A 22,264-nucleotide genomic window follows, 5' to 3' on the forward strand; every position below is an offset into this window, starting at 1 on the left:
TGCTCTTCCTACTTTGGGGATAGCTCCGTCGGTAAAGCACGAGACTTTTAATCTCAGGGCCGTGGGTTCGATCCCCACATCGGGCAAAAGATTCCTGCATTGCAGGGGGTTAGACAAGATGAAGCCTTGCGGTCCTTCCCAACTCTACGATTTGATGATTCCCCACCCCAGGCATTTTCCACCTCTTCTGCATACAGAATGCCCTTCCATCTACCCAGTTTCAAACCCCCCTGCCCCTCAGAATCCTTTCCCTCCATGGTATCGCACCCTCTGAAGCTTCCCCCAACTAATTGTGAGCAGACATGGTTAGGATCTCACCGCAAACTTAGCCATGGGCCAGTAACCATCTCTCCCATTTCATACGTAACCATGGTTTGCCCACCAGGATCACTGCTTTGGGCCTGCACACTCCCCTGACCTCCTTGGGTCATGGGCCCATCGCCTCGCTCACAACCTGGTTCGAGCAAACCATAGTTTGCCGGTGCATCTGAAACCAGATAGACCAGGGGTCCCAAAACTAAGGCCCAGGGGCTGGATGTGGCCCAATCGCCTTCTACATCGGCCCACGGACAGTCCAGGAATCAGCATGTTTTTACATGAGTAGAATGTGTCCTTTTATTTAAAATGCATCTCTGGGTTATTTGTGGGGCATAGGAATTCGTTCATTTTTTTTCTTTCAAAATATAGTCCGGCCCCCCACAAGGTCTGAGGGACAGTGGACCGGCCCCCTGCTGAAAAAGTTTGCTGACCCCTGAGATAGACTATGGTTCAACTCTACATTTGGGGGGCTTTCCTTTCCTGGGGGCAGTTCACCAGAGGCTGAACATACAGCCGCCAGGGGTGTTGCAGTCACATCCGGCACTGTAAATCCCGCACTGAGCAAGGGGTCAGGGCCGGAGGGTCTCCAAAGTCCCTTCCAACTCTCTTCTTTTGTATTTTGTGCACCTCAGAACACACGTCTCCCATAACATCAACACCCTTTCCTGACCGACGGTACCCATTGTGTTAGGTGCAACCTAGGCATCCACGAAGAGGTTGCTTCAGAGAACGGGGCTGCCTGCCAAAAACCAGAAGGTCCCACCACCCAGATCAAAATTATTTCTCTCCCCCATCATCCTCTTCTCACCTGCAGATCGGTACCACCATGGGATTGTCCTTCACATCCCTCACGAGCCCTGCGTCCTTCAAAAGTTGGAACACAGTACGGCGAGCATCAAACCGCTTCATACCCTGGAAACGGGTTAAGGAGAAGGTAATTGGGTGGCAGGATCTACAACAAAATGTTGCAGCGTGGAACACTGTTTCTCGGGAATTCCAGAAACATGGCTCGTCTTTCCACACATGCCCCTCCAGTTTTCCTCCCTTTCCTCTCCTCACAACAGTCAGTCACCACGCTAGAGCTACTGAGCAAGCTCAGTCCTCTCTTGGCTGTTGTTGGGTTTTGTGGGAGGCAGGGGGGTCCCCTACCTTAGGGCTGCTGCTGTTTTGCCTAAACATATTTTGGTACTTCTGAAAACCTTGAGGTTCCCCGAAGCATGCTGCTTACCTTTAGTTATAGTGTTGGGGGTTAAGCAACAAGCACTGAACATCATCATCATCATCATCATCATAATTATTATTTATTTATACCCCCCCCCCCGGCCAGGGCCAGGGCCAGGCTCAGGGCAGCTAACACCAAATATAAATTACAATAAAACGTAATAGAAAACAACAACAACAAACAACAAACAGTTAATTAAAATACGACTTAAAATACAGGTGAAACTCGGAAAATTAGAATATTGTTGAAAAGTGCATTTATTTCAGTAATGCAACTTAAAAGGTGAAACCAATATATGAGATAGATGCATGACATGCAAAGCAAGATATGTCAAGCCTTTATTTGTTGCAATTGTAATTATTTGTCGTTAGGCGGGTCGATTATAAATGGATTGTAATTAATGAAATGTAATAGCGATGTTTATTTTTGTATTATTGTAACTATTTGTTATAACACTGTGGAATTTCCAAAAGAAAGCATTTGTAAAAATTAAAAGAAAACTAAAAAATAACAAGTTGCATTACTGAAATAAATGCACTTTTTCGAGGATATTCTAATTTTCCGAGTTTCACCTGTACAGCTTAAAATGTAGCCTCATTTTAGTAAGGTAAAGGGACCCCTGACCATTAGGTCCAGTCGCGGACGACTCTGGGGTTGTGGGGCTCATCTTGCTTTACTGGCCGAGGGAGCCGGCGTACAGCTTCCGCCCATGGCCTCAGCCGCCCTACAGCTGAGGGTGAGGCTGCACCTGCAGAGAGGCTCCACGCAGTGCACCCTGCCTTGACTCGCCCCGCCATGGGCAGCTTGCTCTGTCCCCGGCTGCAGGACACGCGTGCTGCACTGGGCACCCAAGCAGCTAAGCTACGCCGCTGCCCGGACCCACTCGTGGTTCCCAGAAACTGACACTCAAGAGGCCTCCAACAGAGGCTCCTCCCATCCATACCTTGAAGGTGGGGGGCACGTTGACCAGGCAGCCGGTGTCGTCCATGATGGTGATGAAGTCGAGCCCGTGGCGCAAGCCCACCTCGTAGTCATTCGGGTCGTGGGCCGGGGTGATTTTCACAGCACCTGAGAGACGCAGGAGGAGGAGGAAGAGGAGATATTAGAAGAGGACAGCAACCCTCCTGCCTTTGGATAGGACTGATGGCTGTTCAGGTTGCTTCCCAACTTTCTCTTAAGTGCAGCTGAAGGCATGCAGTCGGGCAGCTGCTTTCCCCAGCTTCCAACCAGGAGGCTTTTCTAGTTACACCCAGCGGTGTAACCAGAAAATCCCAGCCAGATGGGCGCACGGGGCTTGGGGGATTTTACGTTGCCCAGGTGTGCCATCCATCTTAGCAAACTTGCCTATATCCTTCGGACATTCGCAAGTGATGTTGTGTCAAAATTTCACCTCAATCGGTCAAGCTATTTTGTTGAACATTGGAGAGGAAGGAACATACCCAGTTTACATTTATATATATATAAGAATGCAGTGATTTAACTTATGGAAAATGAACCATGGAAAGAGAAGAAGGGATGTCGCTGATATTTCAAGGTTGTTTAAATGAATATATATATATATATATATATATATATATATATATATATATATATGACATACCAGTTCCAAACTCCATGTCTACAAAGTCATCGCAAACTATAGGCAAGCACTTAGCAGTGAAGGGATGAAGGACTCTCCGGCCGTGCAGGTGCTGGGAGACAATTGGAGAGAGAGGAGAGAAAAGTTTAGCTGAAGTATTCCCAGATCACCCAAATAAAAAGGTAATCTGAAGTAGAATCTACTGCCCGCATCCAGTCCTTCAGAGAAGATCCACTCCACGCATTTGCAGCCCAACCAACTCAGCTCTCCATTCCTGTAACACTCTTCCTATGGCAAAATATCCTATATTTTCAAGTGTGGGGGAGCCTGTGGCCCTCCAGATCTTCCTGAACTACAACTCCCATCATCCCTGGCCATTAGTGTCACGTTTGACAGGGCTGATGGGAGCTGGAATTCAGCAACACCTGGAGGGTCAAAGGTTGCCCACACCGGCTGTGTTCGAACTGCCCTCTCATCCTGTTACAACATTCGCCGCTAACCAAGGTGCCATATTCCATTGAGCGAAGCGGGATTACTTGCTCTTCATTTATTCCAAAAAGAAAAAGCGGAGGGAGCTTTTAAGCAGCTTGGGCAAATACAGAGAAGGCACCAGGCACAGTTGAGAAAAAGCACCTTAACTCTGGTACTAACCCTATGCTTCCAGTAACCCTTTCAAATAAATCTAACCTAGAACACTACAGGTGTTCATTTGTCCTTCACTAGGAACTGCCGCAGCAGGGATCATTCAGCCAGCAATCATCCATCCTATTATTGGGCTGGATGGCAGCAGGTGCCTAAGGAGTTAAATGACAGCAAGGAACACTTATTGAGATTTGACAATGGGTGGAGTTGGGAGGGAAAAGTTGTCCTGATGGCGTTTCTTCCCCAACAAGAAAGATAAGCCTCCCTGTTTATTTCTCCTCGTCCCCTTTGTAAAGTCTTATTTGTTCCTTTTGCTCTCCAGACTCTGTTTTAATTTCAGTCGCTCTCTGCCAACGGCCCTCATGGTTACTTACTTTGTACCGGGGGTCCTTGGGGTGGACAGCCACGGCTGTGTCCCCCAGCATGGTCTCAATACGGGTCGTGGCCACCACCACTTCTTCATCTAGGGAAGAGAGGAAGGAAGGAAGGAAGGAAGGAAGGAAGGAAGGAAGGAAGGAAGGAAGGAAGGAAGGAAGGAAGGAAGGAAGGAAGGAAGGAAGGAAGGAAAATGGCAGATCAGTGCTCCTCTCTGAGAAACGCTGGTCCCACAACAGAGCAACCAAGAGTCAGAGGAAAAAAAGAAAGGGCGTCAGGTCCTGAACCCAACCCAACTGCCCACCAGGTCTCCTGACTCACCGGAACCTTCGATCTTGTACGCAAAGAAGACCAGCACCCCGAACTCAACCTTGTTCTCGTAGCCGGGGACAGGTAAGAGCGTCCGGCCCGTAAGTTCCTTCTTGTCCACCTGGGAAGAGGAAGGTTCCCAAGGTGTGTCACCCTCTTCTCACTGGGCCTAGCACAGGGGCAATAGCTGGCCCTATCTCTCCCCCCCAGAGGGGGCTGGTGCCCATTGGGGGTGGTACGGTAGAAAGGGGGCAAACAGTAGGTAGAGTCAGAGCCATCTTGTCTTCCTCTTCCCTCCCTGGTGAGCTCAACAAAGGCCGCATTCACACTGTACGTTCAAAGCGCTGTGATACCGCTATAAAACAGCCACGGCTTCCCCCAAAGAATTCTGGGAGCGGTTTCCCCTCACACAGCTGCAATTCTTCCCAGAATTCCCTGTGAGGAAGGATCGATTGTTAGGCCACTCTAGGAACTGAAGCCCTTGTGAGGGGAAACGAGGGTCTTCTAACAACACTCAGCAATTGTAACGAACTGCAGCTCCCACCCAGAATCCTTTGCGGGAAAGCCAGGGCTATCTAAAGTGGTATCATAGTCTTCAAATGTATGGTGTCACTCTGGCCACAAAGGCAACGCTAAGGCTGAGGAAGAGGGAGCTGACATTCAGGGCCACACCTGGGCAGCTTGAAAGTAGGAGCTGACCAAGGAGCTAAACTAAGGCAAAGTGAAGTTGGGGCGGCAGCATCCCATTTGCCCAGCCTCTCCCGACCCCGTCACCTCTATGTCGGAGATGGCCGAGTTGAGGGCGCACGACCAGTTCACGAGGCGCGTGCTCCGGTAGATGACGCCTTCCTCGTGCAGCCGGATAAAAGCCTCCTGGACGCTGTTGGAGAGTTTCTGTGGGCAAAGCAAGGGAGAAGTTCGGTTCAGCCCCTTCCACCTCTTGTGGGACGCCAACAAAATCGCAGTCCGTTCGACTCCGAAATATAACCGCAAAATCCAGTTGGTGGATCTTGGGGTTTAGTTAAAAAACAACATTGTGGGGGGGGGAACACAACCCTAAGTGGCTCCCCTAAGTCTAAAGCAGGCATCCACAAACTGTGGCCCTCCAGATGTTTTGGCTTACAACTCCCATGATCCCTAGCTAAGTGGACCAGTGGTCAGGGATGATGGGAATTGTAGCCCAAAACATCTGGAGGGCTGAAGTTTGGGGGTGCCTGGTCTAAAGTCTTTCACTGCTGTCCTAGAAGACTATTGGCATGACCAGTCATTTCCTGAACTAATCTAATAGAGGCAATCCCATCAGGTTGCTCTTATCCTTTAAGCCCAGTATACCTGAAGAAGCGTCTCCACCCCCATCATTCAGCCCAGACACTGAGGTCCAGCTCCAAGGGCCTTCTGGCAGTTCCCTCACTGTGAGAAGTGAGGTTACAGAGAACCAGGCAGAGGGCCTTCTCGGTAGTGGCGCCCTCCCATCAGATGTCAAGGAAATAAACAACTATCTGACTTGTAGAAGACATCCGAAGGCAGCCCTGTTTAGGGACGTTTTTAATGTTTGATGTTTCATTGTGCTTTTGATATTCTGTTGGGAGCCGCCCAGAGTGGCTGGGGAAACCCAGCCAGATGGGTGGGGTATGAATAATAAATTATTATTACCGGGTCCATCGTAAAGCAGGCCCTGTCCCAGTCCATTGAGGCGCCCAGTTTCTTCAGCTGGTGATAGATCCGATCGCCTTTTCTGCAAGAAAAGAGCCAGAGGGAAAAAGCAGCCTGAGCACGTCGTCGTGTCTCTAGAAGACGTGACGCGGCACAGGGACTGGGTTCAAGGCGCTCAGAAAAACGTGGCCAGCCTGCGACAACTCACTCGGTCTTCCATTTCCAGACGGCCTCGACGAACAACTCGCGCCCAAGGTCATGCCGCGTCTTCCGTTGCTCCTTCCACAGCTTCTTCTCCACCACCACTTGCGTGGCGATGCCGGCGTGGTCGCAGCCGGGGTTCCACAGGGTGGTCTCCCCCTTCATCCGGTGCCTGGAAGACAAGGGGGTCGTGAGCAGCTGTTCGTCAGGCGACGTAGTTCAGGAACAGCCAATGGGGTGTTCTCTAGCTGCTGCCAGGCTACAAATCCCATCACCCCTGACAACTAGGGCTGATGGGAGTTGGAGTCCAGCAACACCTGGACACATTTTGTTGGCTATCCTCCTATGACAGGCATGGTCCTACAGATGTTTTGGAACTACAACTCCCATCATCCCTAGCTAACAGGACCAGTGGTCAGGGATGATGTGAACTGTAGTCCCAAACCAGCTGGAGGGCTGAGTTTGGCCATGCCTGTCCTATGACATACGATGTCGACCTTGAAGGCCGTGCTCCTGTTTGGGGTTCCCCCCCCCCAGCGTTCAAAGGGTGGCGTACTCATGCTCAGAAAGTGTGGTTCTTTCTCCAGAATACCACAGAGGCGAGTGGACGGGCGGGACGAGGGAATTCCTTTCAGTTTGCATATCTTAGCACAGAAAGTATTGATCTGATGTGTAGAGCTCTTTCCTATTCTAATTAATTCAAGGGGTTCTGGAAGCTTCCCTGTGTGAAAGAAACAAGCAGAAGGTTCATGTTTGGGCTATTCCTTCAGAGAAGCTGACTACAGCTGGCCTAAACTGGTTCTCTTATCTCTTTCAATCAAGGTCATGCTGACTATAAATATAGGCCCAGAAGGAGCCTGGGTTTCACTTTCTATCTCTCTTCCTTCTGGTGTGGTGTTCTGTACATAGCATGCTTAGTGTTAATGTTTAGACCAGGCATCCCCAAACTGCGGCCCTCCAAATGTTTTGGCCTACAACTCCCATGATCCCTAGCTAACAGGACCAGTGGTCAGGGGTGATGGGAATTGTAGTCCAAAACATCTGGAGGGCCGAAGTTTGGGGATGCCTGGTTTAGACCTATTATACGTTGCAGTGGTTTACGAACACAATTGGTTCCAGAAGTCTGTTCATAAACCGAAGTGTTCATAAACCGAAGCGAACTTTCCCATTGAAAGTAATGGAAAGTTGATTAATCCGTTCTAGACGAGGAAAAACACCCCCTAAAGCAGCAGGACCTTCGCTCTGATGCCTTCGCGGAGGCCGGGGAGCGACTGGGCTGCAGCATCGGAGCAAAGCGGATTAATCCGTTCTAGACGAGGAAAAACACCCCCTAAAGCAGCAGGGCCTTCGCTCTGATGCCTTCGCGGAGGCCGGGGAGCGCTCCCTGGCCTCCGCGAAGGCATCGGAGCGAAGGCCCTGCTGCTTTAGGGGGTGTTTTTCCTCATCTAGAACGGATTAATCCGCTTTGCTCCGATGCTGCAGCCCAGTCGCGGAAGCGTCCCCCAGCCTCTGGGAAGCATCGGAACAAAGGCCCAGCCTCCCCGAAGGTATCGGACGCTCCAGTGTCTTCGGGGAGGTTTGGCCTTCGCTCCGATGCCTTTGGGGAGGCCGGGGCTTCACTCCGGGCCTCCAGCAGGCATTGGAGCGAAGGCCCAGCCTCCCCAAAGGCATCGGACGCTCAGTAGGTCTCGGGCACCTCAGTTTACTAACCTCCGGGTTAGGATAGTTCGTAAACCAAAAATTCGTAAACCAAGGTGTTCGTAAACCGAGGTTCCACTGTATTGTAAGTTTAAGTTAAGTCTCCTGCAACTGGATTTCTTATGGACAGTGCCAATCCTGAATATATTAGATTTGTGACCATTATGCTCATTTGCCTTCAGTAGCAGTAAAGCTTTGCTGGATGAAATATAATTGCCTCTGGTCTGTTTTGGGGGAATCCTGCAATGTGCTTCAGCTTTTACTCTGTTAACTATACATTGAGGCTCTACTCTGGATCAATTGAGTAGAATTCCAGGACAATTCCCCCTCCTAGGACTCCTCTAGTCGAAAGAGTAGCTTCCTGAGGCTAAAATGCAAGCCTCTATACCAGGAACAGCCTAATTCTTCAACCTGTACAAATTATGCGAGTGTATTTAGCATCTTCACTACTTTGCATACCTTTGCATAACCTCTGTTTGGGTTACCCATGGGGAGAGAAAGGTACGACAGAGCTCTGAACACCCTTTCAAGCAAGTTTCTATTATTAGTGACACACACACACACACACACACACACACACACACACACATACACACATACCCACTCTATTCTTCTGACTGAAAAGTGTTTGAAATGACATTTTATATTTGAGACCATGAGGGTTAGGAACTTGAGCTTGCTTTGTTCCAAACGAAAGCGCAGCGATCCTTGGGAATCTGAATTCTGTGCGCTGTATATCCCATTCTCAGACGTATGAGTTAACAACCTATACGAAGCCCCATGCCACTTGGGAGTCGGGGTTACCTGAATCAGCTCTCAGGCAGGGCAAAATTGGGGCAAGGCCAAAGAATGCCAGTTAAGGGGTGGAGGGGGTGGGGAACAGAGGGTGCAAGTTGACAGAGACGTCTAGCGTAGGACATAAGACTGTAGTCAAGGCAACTGAAGGAAACCTCACCATCGGGTCAGAGAGTCCTGGATGGCATTGGTAAGGGCGTGGCCAAGATGGAGGGATCCGGTGACATTGGGCGGAGGGATACACATCATGAAGAGGCCTTTGGGGTTTGGCTCGGAGATGCTGCGACGCTGGAAAGGAGAGCAATTGTCGTGAGGCAGGAAGCCCTCTGGGAATCAGCCACAGAGCCGGCCCAACCATGAGGCGAGGCGAAACGACCGCCTCAGGCAGCAAGGCCCCCAGGGGCAGCAGATCCCAACGTAGATCTTTATCCACCCCTGCTCACCCGTGGTGTAATCTTCACTCGCCCCTTCTTCCCTGGCTGAGGGGTGTGCGCGTCGACCATTTGGTTCTTGGCTTCAGGCACCAAAAAGTCTTGGGCTGGCCATGTAACCTTCCCGATGGGGGGGGAGGTGTTGAGAGAATCCCGCCCCACAGTCACCCCAGGCTCAAACTCACCCCATACTCTGGCTTGAAAAAGCCCTGGCTCTCCCACCACTGGTACCAGGCGGCTTCTACGTACTGGGGGCTGTAGGAGTCAGGCATCGGACTCTTCACATCTGGGAGAAGAGAGACATTGAGGCTTCCTAATAGCTTCCTGCTGTGTTTGGGCGCTGCTTCTTGGGCTACATTATTGTATTTTAATGTTCCGTTGGAAGCCGCCCAGAGCGGGCGGGAAATAAATAAATATTAACCAATAAGCTGAAACTGACACGGGGACAAATAGAAGACGACGACGTCACCCCGGTATGGCTCCCCTTTATCACACACACGGCCCAACAAGACAATGACAAAAATCCACCGACAGCATACAAATCAATATGGCTAACCTGATCCAAAACACCCACTCAGCCACCCCACTCACACACGGAAAAAAAAGAACACCACAACCAACCACAAATGAACAACCACACCCTAGGCCGACCCCAACCTCTCTCGCCACCAAAGGAACACAAGGGAACAACAGAGAACCTGCACAAGTGACGGTGACGCAAAACCCCACATATATTAAGTAAAATAGAAACATCGTCACCTGACACCCCCCCATCTCACCCCATCTACTGCTATCCCCCTCTTTCTTCCCAATGTCTCAACAAATGGAACCAATTTGTAAAAACGTTATGAGAGACATTGCATATATTTCTGTAAATCAAGAAAATCTTAAATCAATAAAAAAAATCAATAAAAATATTATTATTATTACATTTCGACCCCCACTTGGGTAACGGACTTCACAGTTGGCATGTCGGATGCCTGAACACAGTGTGGGGCAGAGACCTCCAGCCCTGCCCAGCTCCCTCCCACCCCCACCCCACTTACATTACCTTTTTTCTCTCCTGGGGGAGTTGGGATGTTGTAGGTTATGACCCCTAGATCCTTCTTCTCTTTCTTCTCCACTTTTGGCTTCTTCTGCAAAGAATCGGGATGGGGGCAGGAAGGTGGAAACAGGGCCCAAACACTATTATCGCCCCCCTGCCCCGAGCTCTTCACTATTTTCCTGAATTCAGGCAAGTTCAGCGTGCAATTTTTTCAAACCTTACCTTTTCCCGATGATAAAATTTTAAAAATTATTATTGGGAAAAGGCAAGGTTTAAAATAAATTTTATTCATTTATTATTAGCGAGACACACATGTATATATACACATACACATAGACCTGAGGTGTATTTTTTAAGAACCCACTCTACTCTTCTGACTGAAAATTGTTTGAAATGACATTTTATATTGATTCCACCTGCCCTGGGACCTAACAGTGACAGGGCAGGTAAGAAAACCCAGTCAATAATCAAATAATTAAGCAAACATTGGGTGGCATGTAACCAAAACATTGCATGTGCAAGTGTCGGGGAACTTCCCTTCCCCCTCCTTCCCCCAAGCACCTCCCAAATCTGCTCAAATCTTGGCAAGACCAGAATCCCTCAGTCCCCAACACGCTAGCATTCCACATGCAGGGAGCTTTTTTTGTTTTGGAATAGATAGCACTGGAAAATATCTCTGTCTCACACGCAGATCCTATTTCCTTCTTTTCTGGGATATTTAAATCTTTCCTCACTCTTACCTCCCCCTGTTGTTGTTGTTGTTGTTGCTGCTGCTGCTGGCTTTTTTCCTTCTTCTGCTGAAACTTCTCCAGTTTTTCTTTCTTTTTGGCTTCTTTCTTTAGCTGGGATGCGCTTTTGGGCGGCTCTGTGAGCTCCTTGGGCTCCGAAAGCTCTGCCTTAAATTCTTAAGGGGGGAAGGACACAAACCAACATGCAGCAGACTTGTTAATAAAGGTAAAGGTACCCCTGACCGTTAGGTCCAGTCGCGGACAACTCTGGGGTTATGGCGCTCATCTCGCTCTATAGCCCGAGGGAGCCGGCATTTGTCCACAAACAGCTTCCGGGTCATGTGGCCAGCATGACTAAGCCGCTTCTGGGGAACCAGAGCAGCGCACGGAAACACCGTTTACCTTCCCACTCGGAGCGGTACCTATTTATCTACTTGCACTTTGACGTGCTTTCGAACTGCTAGGTTGGCAGGAGCTGGGACAGAGGAACGGGAGCTCACCCCGTCACGGGGATTCGAACCACCGACCTTCTGATCGGCAAGCCCTAGGCTCTGTGGTTTAATCCACAGCGCCACATTGTTAATATATCTTGCTTAATTGCCACCTGCCCTCCAGAATGGGATGGGGAACTTGCAGCGCTCCACAGCCAACGGTCAAGGATGGTGGGAATTGTGGCCCAGATCAATAGTTGGGAGGGCTGCTGGTTCGCCACTCCTGCACTAGACCCACATCTCCCCACCGCTGCCAAAAAGTCTGTGCCTCTATGAACAACACATGTTTCCGAGCACAATTCAAAGTGTTGGTGCTAACCATTAAACTCCTATACTGTATACCTGAAGGAGCCTCTCCACCCCCATCGTCCAGCCCAGACACTGAGGTCCTCCTCCGAGGGCCTTCTGGTGGTTCCCTCACTGTGAAAAGTGAAGTTAGAGGGAACCAGGCAGAGGGCCTTCCCGGTAGTGGCACTCTCCCTGTGGAACGCCCTCCGATCAGATGTTAAAACAACTATATACAGGTGAAACTCGGAAAATTAGAATATAGTCAAAAAGTGCATCTATTTCAGTAATGCAACTTAAAAGGTGAAACCAATATATGAGATAGATGCATGACATGCAAAGCAAGATATGCCAAGCCTTTATTTGTTGTAATTGTAATTATCTGTCATTAGGCGGGTCAATTATAAATGGAATGTAATTAATGAAAAGTTATAGCGATGCTTATTTTTGTTTATTTTTGTATTGTGGTAACTATTTGTTTTATTACTGCGGAATTTCCAAAAGAAAGCATTTGTAAAAATTAAAAGAAAAAGAAAAAATAGTAAGTTGCACTACTGAAATAAATGCACTTTTCGACGGTATTCTAATTTTCCGAGTTTCACCTGTAATTTGTTATGCATCTGAAGGCAGCCCTGTTTGAGGAAGCTTTTAATGTTGGAAGCCGCATAGAGTGGCTGGAGAAATCCAGTCAAATGGGCAGGGTATAAGAAATATAATATTATTATTTCATCATCACCATCACCATCAGTGCTTTTTTCTGGGGATACTAAAGGGTACAAAGTGTTAGGATCGTCTACTCGTGTGTAGGACCCTGGCAGAGACACATGCCCGACTGGCATGTTCTCTCTCTCCTGGTCGGCCGTTCGGGAGCTTCAAAAGCTTTCTCCAGCCCGAACACCACAGTGACTGATACCAAGGAGCATCAGCACACTTAGGAACCTGCAGAGTGTTAGCAGTTTGCTTAACAGAACACAGTAGCACAGCATTTTGGCTAATCTGCTTTTATTTACATATCATACACTCGGAGCATTCTGACTTAGCTCCTTCCTCTTTCTCATCAGACAGCAAAGAGAGAGAGAAACTAAGGACAATAGTCCTACATCACGGAACACAGTGATACCAAACATCCTGTCTCCATCACTCCCCACTATGTGGAACCAAAACATACACCGTCATGTGACAAAACAATCCCATGACTGCAAACACGGAGCAAGAATCCTAACACAAAGTACCGGCACCTTTCCCCCTCCAATGTTAAAAGTGTGGCACTTACTGTAACAACTTCATAGTAAGTACCAACACCTTATTTTTCTTTTTTCTTTTTTAAGCACTGATGATTACTAAATCAGCAGAGGATCCTTGACTGAGCGGCCCACCTATTCAGATTGAGGGCGACACGAACAGAAAAGCCTTGCTAGGTCAGACCAGAAGCCTACCCAATTCGACATTAAATTGTCACCACAATAATAACATTCTGTTCTCCCAAGCAATACAGACTGTAGCTCTGTTCTTCCTTGAGGTTTCTTTGCCCTCAGCAAATTCACAAGGATCTGGGAACAAGGACAACGGTAGCAGCACCTTACCTCTGAGATCTGATTTCAGGGTCCCCACTATAGGTGTTTGGTCACACAGCTTCATTGGACCCAAGATAAACTGGAATTCTGGCTGATTGATGCAGGTCAGGAACCACCGGGTGACGTTGGCGTATGAAGTGCGGAGAGCTTGGTCGAGGACCTAGAGGAAACGTCAGGATGGGAAGAGGGGGGAAAGAATCATTTGGAGATGAGGAGGAGAGGAACACGAGAGCGAAATATACCATTATGAATACAGGTGAGAAGAAGGTTACGGACTCAACAACAGTGTTAAGGCAGAACATCTGCAGAGATACTGATTCCCTGCCCCCCAAAAAGCAGAGTAGAAACTGCTGCAAAATAATCCTACTGATGCCCCATTGGAGCAGAGGGTAGAAGGACTCACATATTTATACGGCAGCAACAGAGAAGACGCAACTGTCACGTCGGCCAATGTCACAGCTTCGCCCACCAGGTATGTCCGCAGCTTCAAGTGGCCGTCCAACACAGCAAGGAGACTCTGGAGCTCTGCCACAGCGCGGTCGGTCACCTGGGCAGGAGAAGAGTGTGTGATTCACACCCACAAACCACCGCCTCTGGTGGTACAATGCTCAGAAGATACCTGCCGCCTGGACTCCTTGCAGGGCCTTTCTGCATAAGCGGCCCCTGAATCAGAAGTGACCCTCCCACAGTATTACCTGGCACTGTGCCTCTTCCACCTTGTATGTGGTCTATTTCACTAAATGTCCTTGCTCATGATTCTTTGGGGGGGGAGTTTAAATCAAACAAAAACTATGAATTAAAAAGTGTTTGGGGTCTTGTTAAACACGCTGGTGGCCATGACCTTTGGATCCTGCAAAAGTAGGGAAAGAAAACAGCACAGGGCAAACGCCTATTAGTACCTGGGGCTCAGCTGCATAGTGTGCTTGCTTATTTATTTGACAAAATGTGTGTGTGTGTGTGTGTGTGTGTGTGTGTGTGTGTATCACAATTTATTTATTTTTATTAAAAAAATACTTTAGAGCGGTTTGCAAAAAGAATAGAGCAATAAAATGGTCAGTCAAAGCCAGGGGTCAGCAAACTTTTTCAGCAGGTCCACTGTCCCTCAGACCTTGTGGGGGGCCGGACTATATTTTGGAGGGGGAAAAAGAATGAATTTCTATGCCCCACAAATAACCCAGAGATGCATTTTAAATAAAAGGACACATTCTACTCATGAAAAACATCAGGCAGGCCCCACAAATAACCCAGAGGTGCATTTTAAATAAAAGGACACATTCTACTCATGTAAAAACATGCTGATTCCCGGACCGTCCGTGGGCCAGATTTAGAAGGCGGTTGGGCCACATCCGACCCCCTGAGCCTTAGTTTGGGGACCCCTGGTCAAAGCGGTTAAATGCAACTATTTTAAACTTTCAACTCTAAGCTTTCGAAAAGCGAGAAACCAGATTAAAACAAAAGGCAGCATTATGCCTGTCTCGCTAGGCTTGCCTAAACAACGTTTTGGGCAGGCACCGAAAAGTGTAATGTAGGTTTATGCTTTTCGTTTTGTTCATTGTCTCAAATAAACAAGTTATTTTTCAGAGCCTTTTTTTTGCACTTTCTCCCCCGCCCTGCCCACTCCAGTGCCCTTTCTTCCTGGCTCACAGCTCACACCATTAACCACTACACTATGAACAGGTAAGGTAGCTGTGCATGCACACGAAAGCTCATACCAATGACAAACTTATCGTAGTTGGTCTCCAAGGTGCTACTGGAAGGAATTTTTTGTTTGTTTGTTTCCACTACACTATGAGTTAGACACAGTACCCCCACCCCATCACAGCAGAGTTAAGCCTGCCTCTCACCTGTTTGCTTTGCTTGGAGACCCCCAGCACAGAGAACGCAGCCGCCGAGGCCGCAGGAGTGATCTCCAAGTCTGCGAAACTGACCCACTGCTGTACCAGGGAGCTGGCTTCTGGGCTCTGCCCTCTCATGGCATCCGGGCACAGCAGGTAAGAAACAGCCGCTGCGCCAGAGACACGGATGCCCGCCTGGGTCTCCAGAGCTGGGAGTTTGGGCACAAGGAAGGAAGGATTCCCCAGCTCCTTGTCAGGAGGCAGAGCAACCACCCTGGGCTCATGTCGGCCATAGCGGGCCGCAACGAGCACCCGCAGATTCTGGAAGTTATCCGGATGAGGGGAAAGGTACAGAGTTGTCATGGCGACCTGGAAAGAAAGGGCAACGAAAGAGTTAAGAGGGAGGACGTTAAGAGCCCTCTTGAAAATACAACAGGGCTGTCGTGAAGAAGAGGTTAGAATAAATTCTCTGCTCCTGCAGAGGGCAAGGCTAGATCTAAGGAACTTACGCTACAGGAAGGTAGGTCAGAGATGGGCAGAGGGTAGTTTGGGGTCTCCTGCTAGATCTCTGGGTGATCTGAAGTAGACTGGTGAAGGTTTCCAACTCCTAACTGTTTAACAACAATTTAAGGACAAGATCACTGGAAGGACAGATCACTGGAAGGACAGATCGTAAAGCTGAGGCTCCAATACTTTGGCCACCTCATGAGAAGAGAAGAATCCTTGGAAAAGACCCTGATGTTGGGAAAGATTGAATGCACAAGGAGAAGGGGACGACAGAGGACGAGATGGTTGGACAGTGTTCTCGAAGCTACGTACATGAGTTTGACCAAACTGCGGGAGGCAGTGCAAGACAGGAGTGCCTGGCGTGCTATGGTCCATGGGGTCACGAAGAGTCGGACACGACTAAACGACTAAACAACAACAAGGACAAGATACTGTTGAGATTGGGGGAGAGCTGAGGGAGGGGATAACTGGGAGAGGGGGAATAACTCTGAGTTCAGCTCAGTGCTGTCACATCAAACCAAATCTCTGAAATCAAAATTATTTCGCTTGAGGCTCCAGTTGGAAGATTTCAAGGTTCTAGCAGAAAACAAGGCCAGTACTGTACTACAAACCTGATTTTTGCCAACCTGAGGCGATGCAATATGCAGATAAGGGTTCATCGGTCTTCTTACTTAGGGCAAATATTACAAATGCCACAGAACAAAAGGCAGCTCTTTCCTCGGGATTTCCAACCTCCAATATGTTTGTCCCCAGAGTTAAGTATAAAGACTTTATGGGTCTTTTTAAAAAAATTCCACCACCATATGGAGGAGTTTAAATCGGCAGGAACCCTGGTACCCAATTCGCCTTCAAACCCTTTCTAGGTTATGGGAATCCTGCCTTTCAGCAGCGTCATACCTGTTGCAAACTGTCATTATTACTATTGCTATTCCCCGGTCCCCACCTTGAGAACTCAGGAGTCCTGGCACCCAGATCTGCCTCTCAGAGCTCTCCCTCAGGGTGAGGGAACAGGTTCAAAGACAGTTGGGTGAAATAGCCATGTGCAATTTGTAGAATAGGCATGTATCCAGTTTTATTTTAAACTATTTCAACGTCACAGGCTCCGAGAAGTTGGAACCATGACATGTCAAAAATCCAAATGAATTAACTCGCAGTAAGTACAAAAGGACCTTTGTCTGCTGGCGTGAGGCAAAGGATGTTAAATCTGCATCCTGCCAGCTCAATAGGAACGATCAAACAACAGATCCTCTAAACGGAAATACAAGAAGTTATCTGCATGTGAACTGGGGTGGGGGGCAGATGAGAAAAAGAACTAATTGTTTAAATCTGGACTTGGGCTCAGGTTTTTGTTTAATAAGCACAGAGAGTTGGAGAGAAAAAGAGACAGGCTGATTGACGAAATTAAAACTAAAGTGAGGGGCAGGTAGTAACTGTACTGGAACCTGGGATGGGATAGGAACCTAGGAAGCTGCTTTATACTGTACTGAGCCAGGGTCCATATAGCTCTAGGCTGCCTTACACTGACTCTCTGGAAGAGGGCAGGGAATCAACTGGCGGCGGGGTCCTGGCAGAGGCCGGCAGATTTGGTTTCTCCGGAAGGATCGCGGGAGGAAATCCAAGAGTAATTTTCTGGGTTCTTTGGGAGGAAACCAGAACCGCAGTAAACTTGGGAACAGGGGTCGAAACTCCCGGGTTTTGCGGGAGACAAATGAGGTGCTAGAGAGGGAAAAAGAGGGTTGGACTGAGAATCTGCAATAAGTCTCTCTCCGTCAATGAATGAAATGTTTGGAGGGTCTTTTTCTTGGGGTGAGGGGTGGGGGTGGGGGAACCCCCTATGGCAGGAATCCTGGGTTCAGGGGAAGAAGGGAGGGGGCGGGGTCCTCCTCTTACCTGCAAGTCCAGCCGGTTGCAGCTTCTCCCCCCCCCCACGTGCTACTTTCCCATTGCGGAAGGACCCCGCCTGTAGCCGTCTGCTGCAACGCCTGCGTCACCGCCACGAATTTGCAGCGCATGACATTTGTAGAGTTGGAAGGGACCCAAGGGTCATCTAGTCCAGCCCCCTGCAATGCAGGAATATACCCGTTCTTTCAAATCCCAACTGGTGGCTTCTTTCCTTTCCTTTTTTTTTAAGGAAACGAGGAGTGTTACACACCTCTGCCCCCTTCCAGTTGTCAGGATCTGAGGGCCTGTACTCGGGTCTCCCTTAACTAGTTCAGCACCATAGCTGCCAAGTTATCCCTTTTTTAAAGGGAAATTCCCTTATGCTGAATAGGCTTCCTCGCGAGAAAAGGGAAAACTTGGCAGCTATGTTCAGCACCTCGACCCCTGCGTATTGCCCTGCAAAAAATATTCTGAAATCTCTATAAGAACGCTATTGATTGTTTCATAAAAAATCCCTGCACTTTATAACGCATGCAAAAGGAAATACTAAAACACCTTAAAGTTACCTGAACCATTAAGCATCTGTGTAGTGTCCTAAACAGGAATATTCTCAGCAGGTACAGAAAGGAGTGTGGCGAAGTCTCAAGGTGCAGGGAGTTCCACAGGTGCTGCCGCAGGAAGCTACTCCTATGAATGATTAACATTCAATGTCCTTTTAAATGTCTGTGGGGTGTGAGGGTGGGGGAGGATTATGGGCTGGGTTTGTTCTTGTTTATATTATGTCCTTTGTGGTCGTATTCTGTATTTTTATGCTGTTAAACCCCCACCCCACCCCACCGACATATTCGGATGGAGGGTGGTATACTAAGTAAATAAGTAAAGGAATGAATGAATGAATGAATGTGGAATGAGCATTACGCAGTAGCTGTAGTAGTGCCACTACCTTTATTAAAGGTAAGGGGACCCCTGACCATTAGGTCCAGTCGTGACCGACTCTGGGGTTGCGGCGCTCATCTCGCTTTATTGGCTGAGGGAGCTGGTGTACAGCTTCTGGGTCATGTGGCCAGCATGACAAAGCTGCTTCTGGTGAACCAGAGCAGCGCACGGAAATGCCGTTCACCTTCCTGCTGGAGTGATACCTATTTATCTACTTGCACGTTGACGTGCTATCGAACTACTAGGTTGGTACTGCAGTTAACTTAATACATAACAGTTGGCAGGAACAAGGACCAAACAACGGGAGCTCACCCCATCGTGGGAATTCAAACCGCCGACCTTCTGATTGGCAAGCCCTAGGCTCTGTGTTTTAACCCACAGTGCCACCCGCGTCCCACAACCTTTATTAGGCCAGCATAAAAGTCACAGAATAGTGTGCAAGTTTTTTTAAGTTCTCCAGAACTCTTCGTCAAGCTAAATGATATGGTGGTGGGGGTGGAGGGGAACAGGGGGTGCAGGGAGTCGTGGAAGGGAAAATGTTGAGTGTTGAGTGTTGAGTCTTAAGTTGTGTGGTGTTTTTGAGGGGGCAGCAGAGGAGGGCTTGGTTAGGCTGGACAGAGTGATGATCCTGGGCATGGTCCACACAGAAGCTAAGTTGCAGGGAGTTAAGGGGAGATAATTCCTTTTTTACTTTGGCCACCTGATGAGAAGAAAAGACTCCCTGGAAAACACCCTGATGTTGGGAAAGATGGAGGGCATAGCTGCCAAGTTTTCCCTTTTCTCGCGAGGAAGCCTATTCAGCATAAGGGAAAATCCCTGTAAAAAAGGGATAACTTGGCAGCTATGATGGAGGGCACAAGGAGAAGGGACGACAGAGGATGAGATGGTTGGACAGTGTTCTCAAAGCTACCAACATGAGTCTGACCACTGCGGGAGGCAGTGCAAGACAGGAGTGCCTGGCGTGCTCTGGGTCCATGGGGTCATGAAGAGTCAGACACAACTAAACAACAACAACATTCCCTTTTTTTTTTTGCTTTATTCAACAAAAAAACATTTTTAGCACAATACATCTAAATATAATAATTTCCTAATACATATATATTCCTGATCAAAGCGGTTACAAGGCTTCTTCTGCTTCAAAGCATTGCTCCCTAGATGCAGCTGTGTGCTGGTGATGGGGTGGAGGACACAGGATATATGGGACTATTTCCCCCTATAGGTCATTCTGACCTGTTTTTAGCATTTAGATTTTTGTATGTTTTTAATGCAAGGTTGCAAGTTTATTGCTCTTTTTTGTAAACCGCGCTGAGGGTTGCTGCTTTGTTTATTTGTTTGTTTGCTTGGTTGGTTAATTGGTGCATAAATGTTATGAAGCAAATAAATAAATAAAATAGACATGTATTGCAACCGGCTTGCATCATACCTGCTTTTACACAGGCAGTTCCGTCGCCAGCCCTCGGTGGAAAAGGACCCTAAAATCAGACTTCCGCCTCCCGATTCTTATAGAGCAACACGTTCACAACAGCCCGGTGGAAGGCGCAAGGTAGAGTGACACACAGCGCGCACTTCCGGTACAGCCACTCTCCCCTGTTAACGAGGATAGCGGGAAACAGGACCGGAAGTACCCATTAAGGATAGCTGGAGACGCTTCGGCTGAGAATGGGCGCCGTGAACGTAGAACTAGAAATGCAGAGCAGTACACGCGGGCAGGCAGTTAGGCTGCATCTAGCCCAGCGTCGCCTTAGGTTAGGCGGCAGTTTTTCCAAGTCGAGCGGTGGAGCGCTCTCTCCTGGCGGGAGGGCCGCTAGTGCCGCTCGGATGTCCCGGGAACGCGGGCTGCAAGGCAGCCGTCGGCTGAGAAGTACGTCGCTTGGCGTCTAGCAAACACCTGGAGGGAGACCACGAACCCGCCATCCTCCCCGCCTTGCCAGGTGGTCCTTCCTGAAGGGTCGGGAGGACAAAAGCCCTCGTCCCCAAGCAGCCCCAGTTGCGCAGCAGCAGCAGCAGGAGGCTTCTGAAAAGTCACTTGCTGGCCCGCCCGTCGGCCGTGGGAAAAATTTCCGTCGCTGTGGGAAAATGGGCTTTGAATTTCCCACGCGCACTGGATGATGGATCTTCACAGCTTGGGGTTTTTTTTGGGGGGGGGGGTCTGGCGGGTTAAATCGAGACGGGCAGAAAATCGGGTCTGGGGTAGCGCAAGATGAGCAGAAAGCGGAGAAGCCTTTGGCCTTTCAGGTGTTGTTGGGAGCTCATATGTCCTTGGTGAAACTCCTGGTTCCAGATTAGAGCAAGGCTTTGGGACAGGAGGCAGGGGCGGCCTGTGAAAGGTCCCTCCTCCCCCGTTGGGTAAGACATGCAGTCTTGCTCTACGCAATGAATCACCTTATCACTTCTGGTGTGACCATCTCCACTCCCGAGTTTCTCAAACTTGGGCCTCCCAAGTTTTTGGACTACAACTCCCATTATCTCTGACCCCAACCACTGGTCCTGCTAGCTAGGGAATGTTGTAGCCCAACAACAGCTGGGGACCCAAGTTTTGGAAACTATGTCCAAAGCCTTGGCCCTGGGACTGGGGATCATCCCTGCAACTCCAATGCTTGGTGTGACATAAGCGATGAAACCTGTGTCTTCCCTGAAATGAAAGGCAAAAATACAGGATGGGAAACACCTGGCTTGAGAGCAGTACATACGAAAAGGATCTAGGAGTCTTGGTAGACCACAAACTTGACATGAGTCAACAGTGTGATGCAGCAGCTAAAAAAGCCAATGCAATTCTGGGCTGCATCAATAGGAGTATAGTGTCTAGATAAAGGGAAGTAATAGTACCACTGTATTCTGCTCTGGTCAGACCTCACCTGGAATACTGTGTCCAGTTCTGGGCACCACAGTTCAAGAAGGATACTGACAAGCTGGAACGTGTCCAGAGGAGGGCAACCAAAATAGTCAAAGGCCTGGAAACAATGCCTTATGAGGAACGGCTTAGGGCAGGCATCACCAAACTTCGGCCCTCCAGATGTTTTGGACTACAATTCCCATCATCCCTGACCACTGGTCCTGTTAGCTAGGGATCATGGGAGTTGCAGGCCAAAACATCTGGAGGGCCGCAGTTTGGGGATGCCTGGCTTAGGGAGCTGGGTATGTTTAGCCTGGAGAAGAGAAGGTTAAGGGGTGATATGATAGCCATGTTCAAATATATACTGTAAAAGGATGTCATATAGACGAGGGAGAAAGGTTGTTTTCTGCTGCTCCAGAGAAGCGGACATGGAGCAATGGATTCAAACTACAAGAAAGAAGATTCCACCTAAACATTAGGAAGAACTTCCTGACAGTAAGAGCAGGGGAATTTGCTACCAAGGAGTGTGGTGGAGTCTCCTTCTTTGGAGGTCTTTAAGCAGAGGCTTGACAGGCATATGTCAAGAATGCTTTGATGGTGTTTCCTGCTCGGCAGGGGGTTGGACTGGATGGCCCTTGTGGTCTCTTCCAACTCTACGATTCTATGTATTCTATAAACCAAACAAAGCAACACGCAGGATAGCATGCTGACAAACAGGCATTTGGTCTTCCTTCTCACACAGTTGCTTTAAGTCAGGCATCCCCAAACTTGGGCCTTCCAGATATTTTGGACTACAATTCCCATCTTCCCCAACCACTGGTCCTGTTAGCTAGGGATCATGGGAGTTGTAGGCCAAAACATCTGGAGGGCCGCAGTTTGGGGATGCCTGCTTTAAGTCAAGGGACAGGAGGGTTGTGCAGTGGCAG

The 22,264-nt window shown here is 48.8% G+C and overlaps 1 protein-coding gene across 3 annotated transcripts in view; it reads right to left on the reverse strand.

Annotated features, from left to right (window-relative positions):
- VARS1 (valyl-tRNA synthetase 1) overlaps window positions 1-17,640 on the reverse strand; it is a 35,634-nt gene extending 17,994 nt beyond the window's left edge. Inside the window, exons 1-16 of one of the 3 annotated variants that reach the window (XM_060271163.1) lie at window positions 17,579-17,640; window positions 15,191-15,550; window positions 13,750-13,893; window positions 13,356-13,506; window positions 11,009-11,172; window positions 10,275-10,359; window positions 9,409-9,509; window positions 8,953-9,080; window positions 6,307-6,471; window positions 6,099-6,180; window positions 5,220-5,339; window positions 4,458-4,566; window positions 4,136-4,224; window positions 3,141-3,231; window positions 2,484-2,608; window positions 1,127-1,230 (exon numbers count right to left, since the gene is read on the reverse strand). In XM_060271163.1, coding sequence (XP_060127146.1) covers window positions 1,127-1,230; window positions 2,484-2,608; window positions 3,141-3,231; window positions 4,136-4,224; window positions 4,458-4,566; window positions 5,220-5,339; window positions 6,099-6,180; window positions 6,307-6,471; window positions 8,953-9,080; window positions 9,409-9,509; window positions 10,275-10,359; window positions 11,009-11,172; window positions 13,356-13,506; window positions 13,750-13,893; window positions 15,191-15,544 — 2,012 coding nt within the window. In that variant the 5' untranslated portion in view covers window positions 15,545-15,550; window positions 17,579-17,640. Of the gene's footprint in view, window positions 1-1,126; window positions 1,231-2,483; window positions 2,609-3,140; window positions 3,232-4,135; window positions 4,225-4,457; window positions 4,567-5,219; window positions 5,340-6,098; window positions 6,181-6,306; window positions 6,472-8,952; window positions 9,081-9,408; window positions 9,510-10,274; window positions 10,360-11,008; window positions 11,173-13,355; window positions 13,507-13,749; window positions 13,894-15,190; window positions 15,551-16,299; window positions 16,445-17,207; window positions 17,318-17,578 lie in introns of those variants that run through there. The other 2 variants (XM_060271164.1, XM_060271162.1) reach the window with 2 other exon arrangements.
- Window positions 17,641-22,264: the final 4,624 nt, after the last annotated feature.

This window comes from Zootoca vivipara, chromosome 2 (genome assembly GCF_963506605.1).
Source record: "Zootoca vivipara chromosome 2, rZooViv1.1, whole genome shotgun sequence".
NCBI lineage: Eukaryota > Metazoa > Chordata > Lepidosauria > Squamata > Lacertidae > Zootoca > Zootoca vivipara.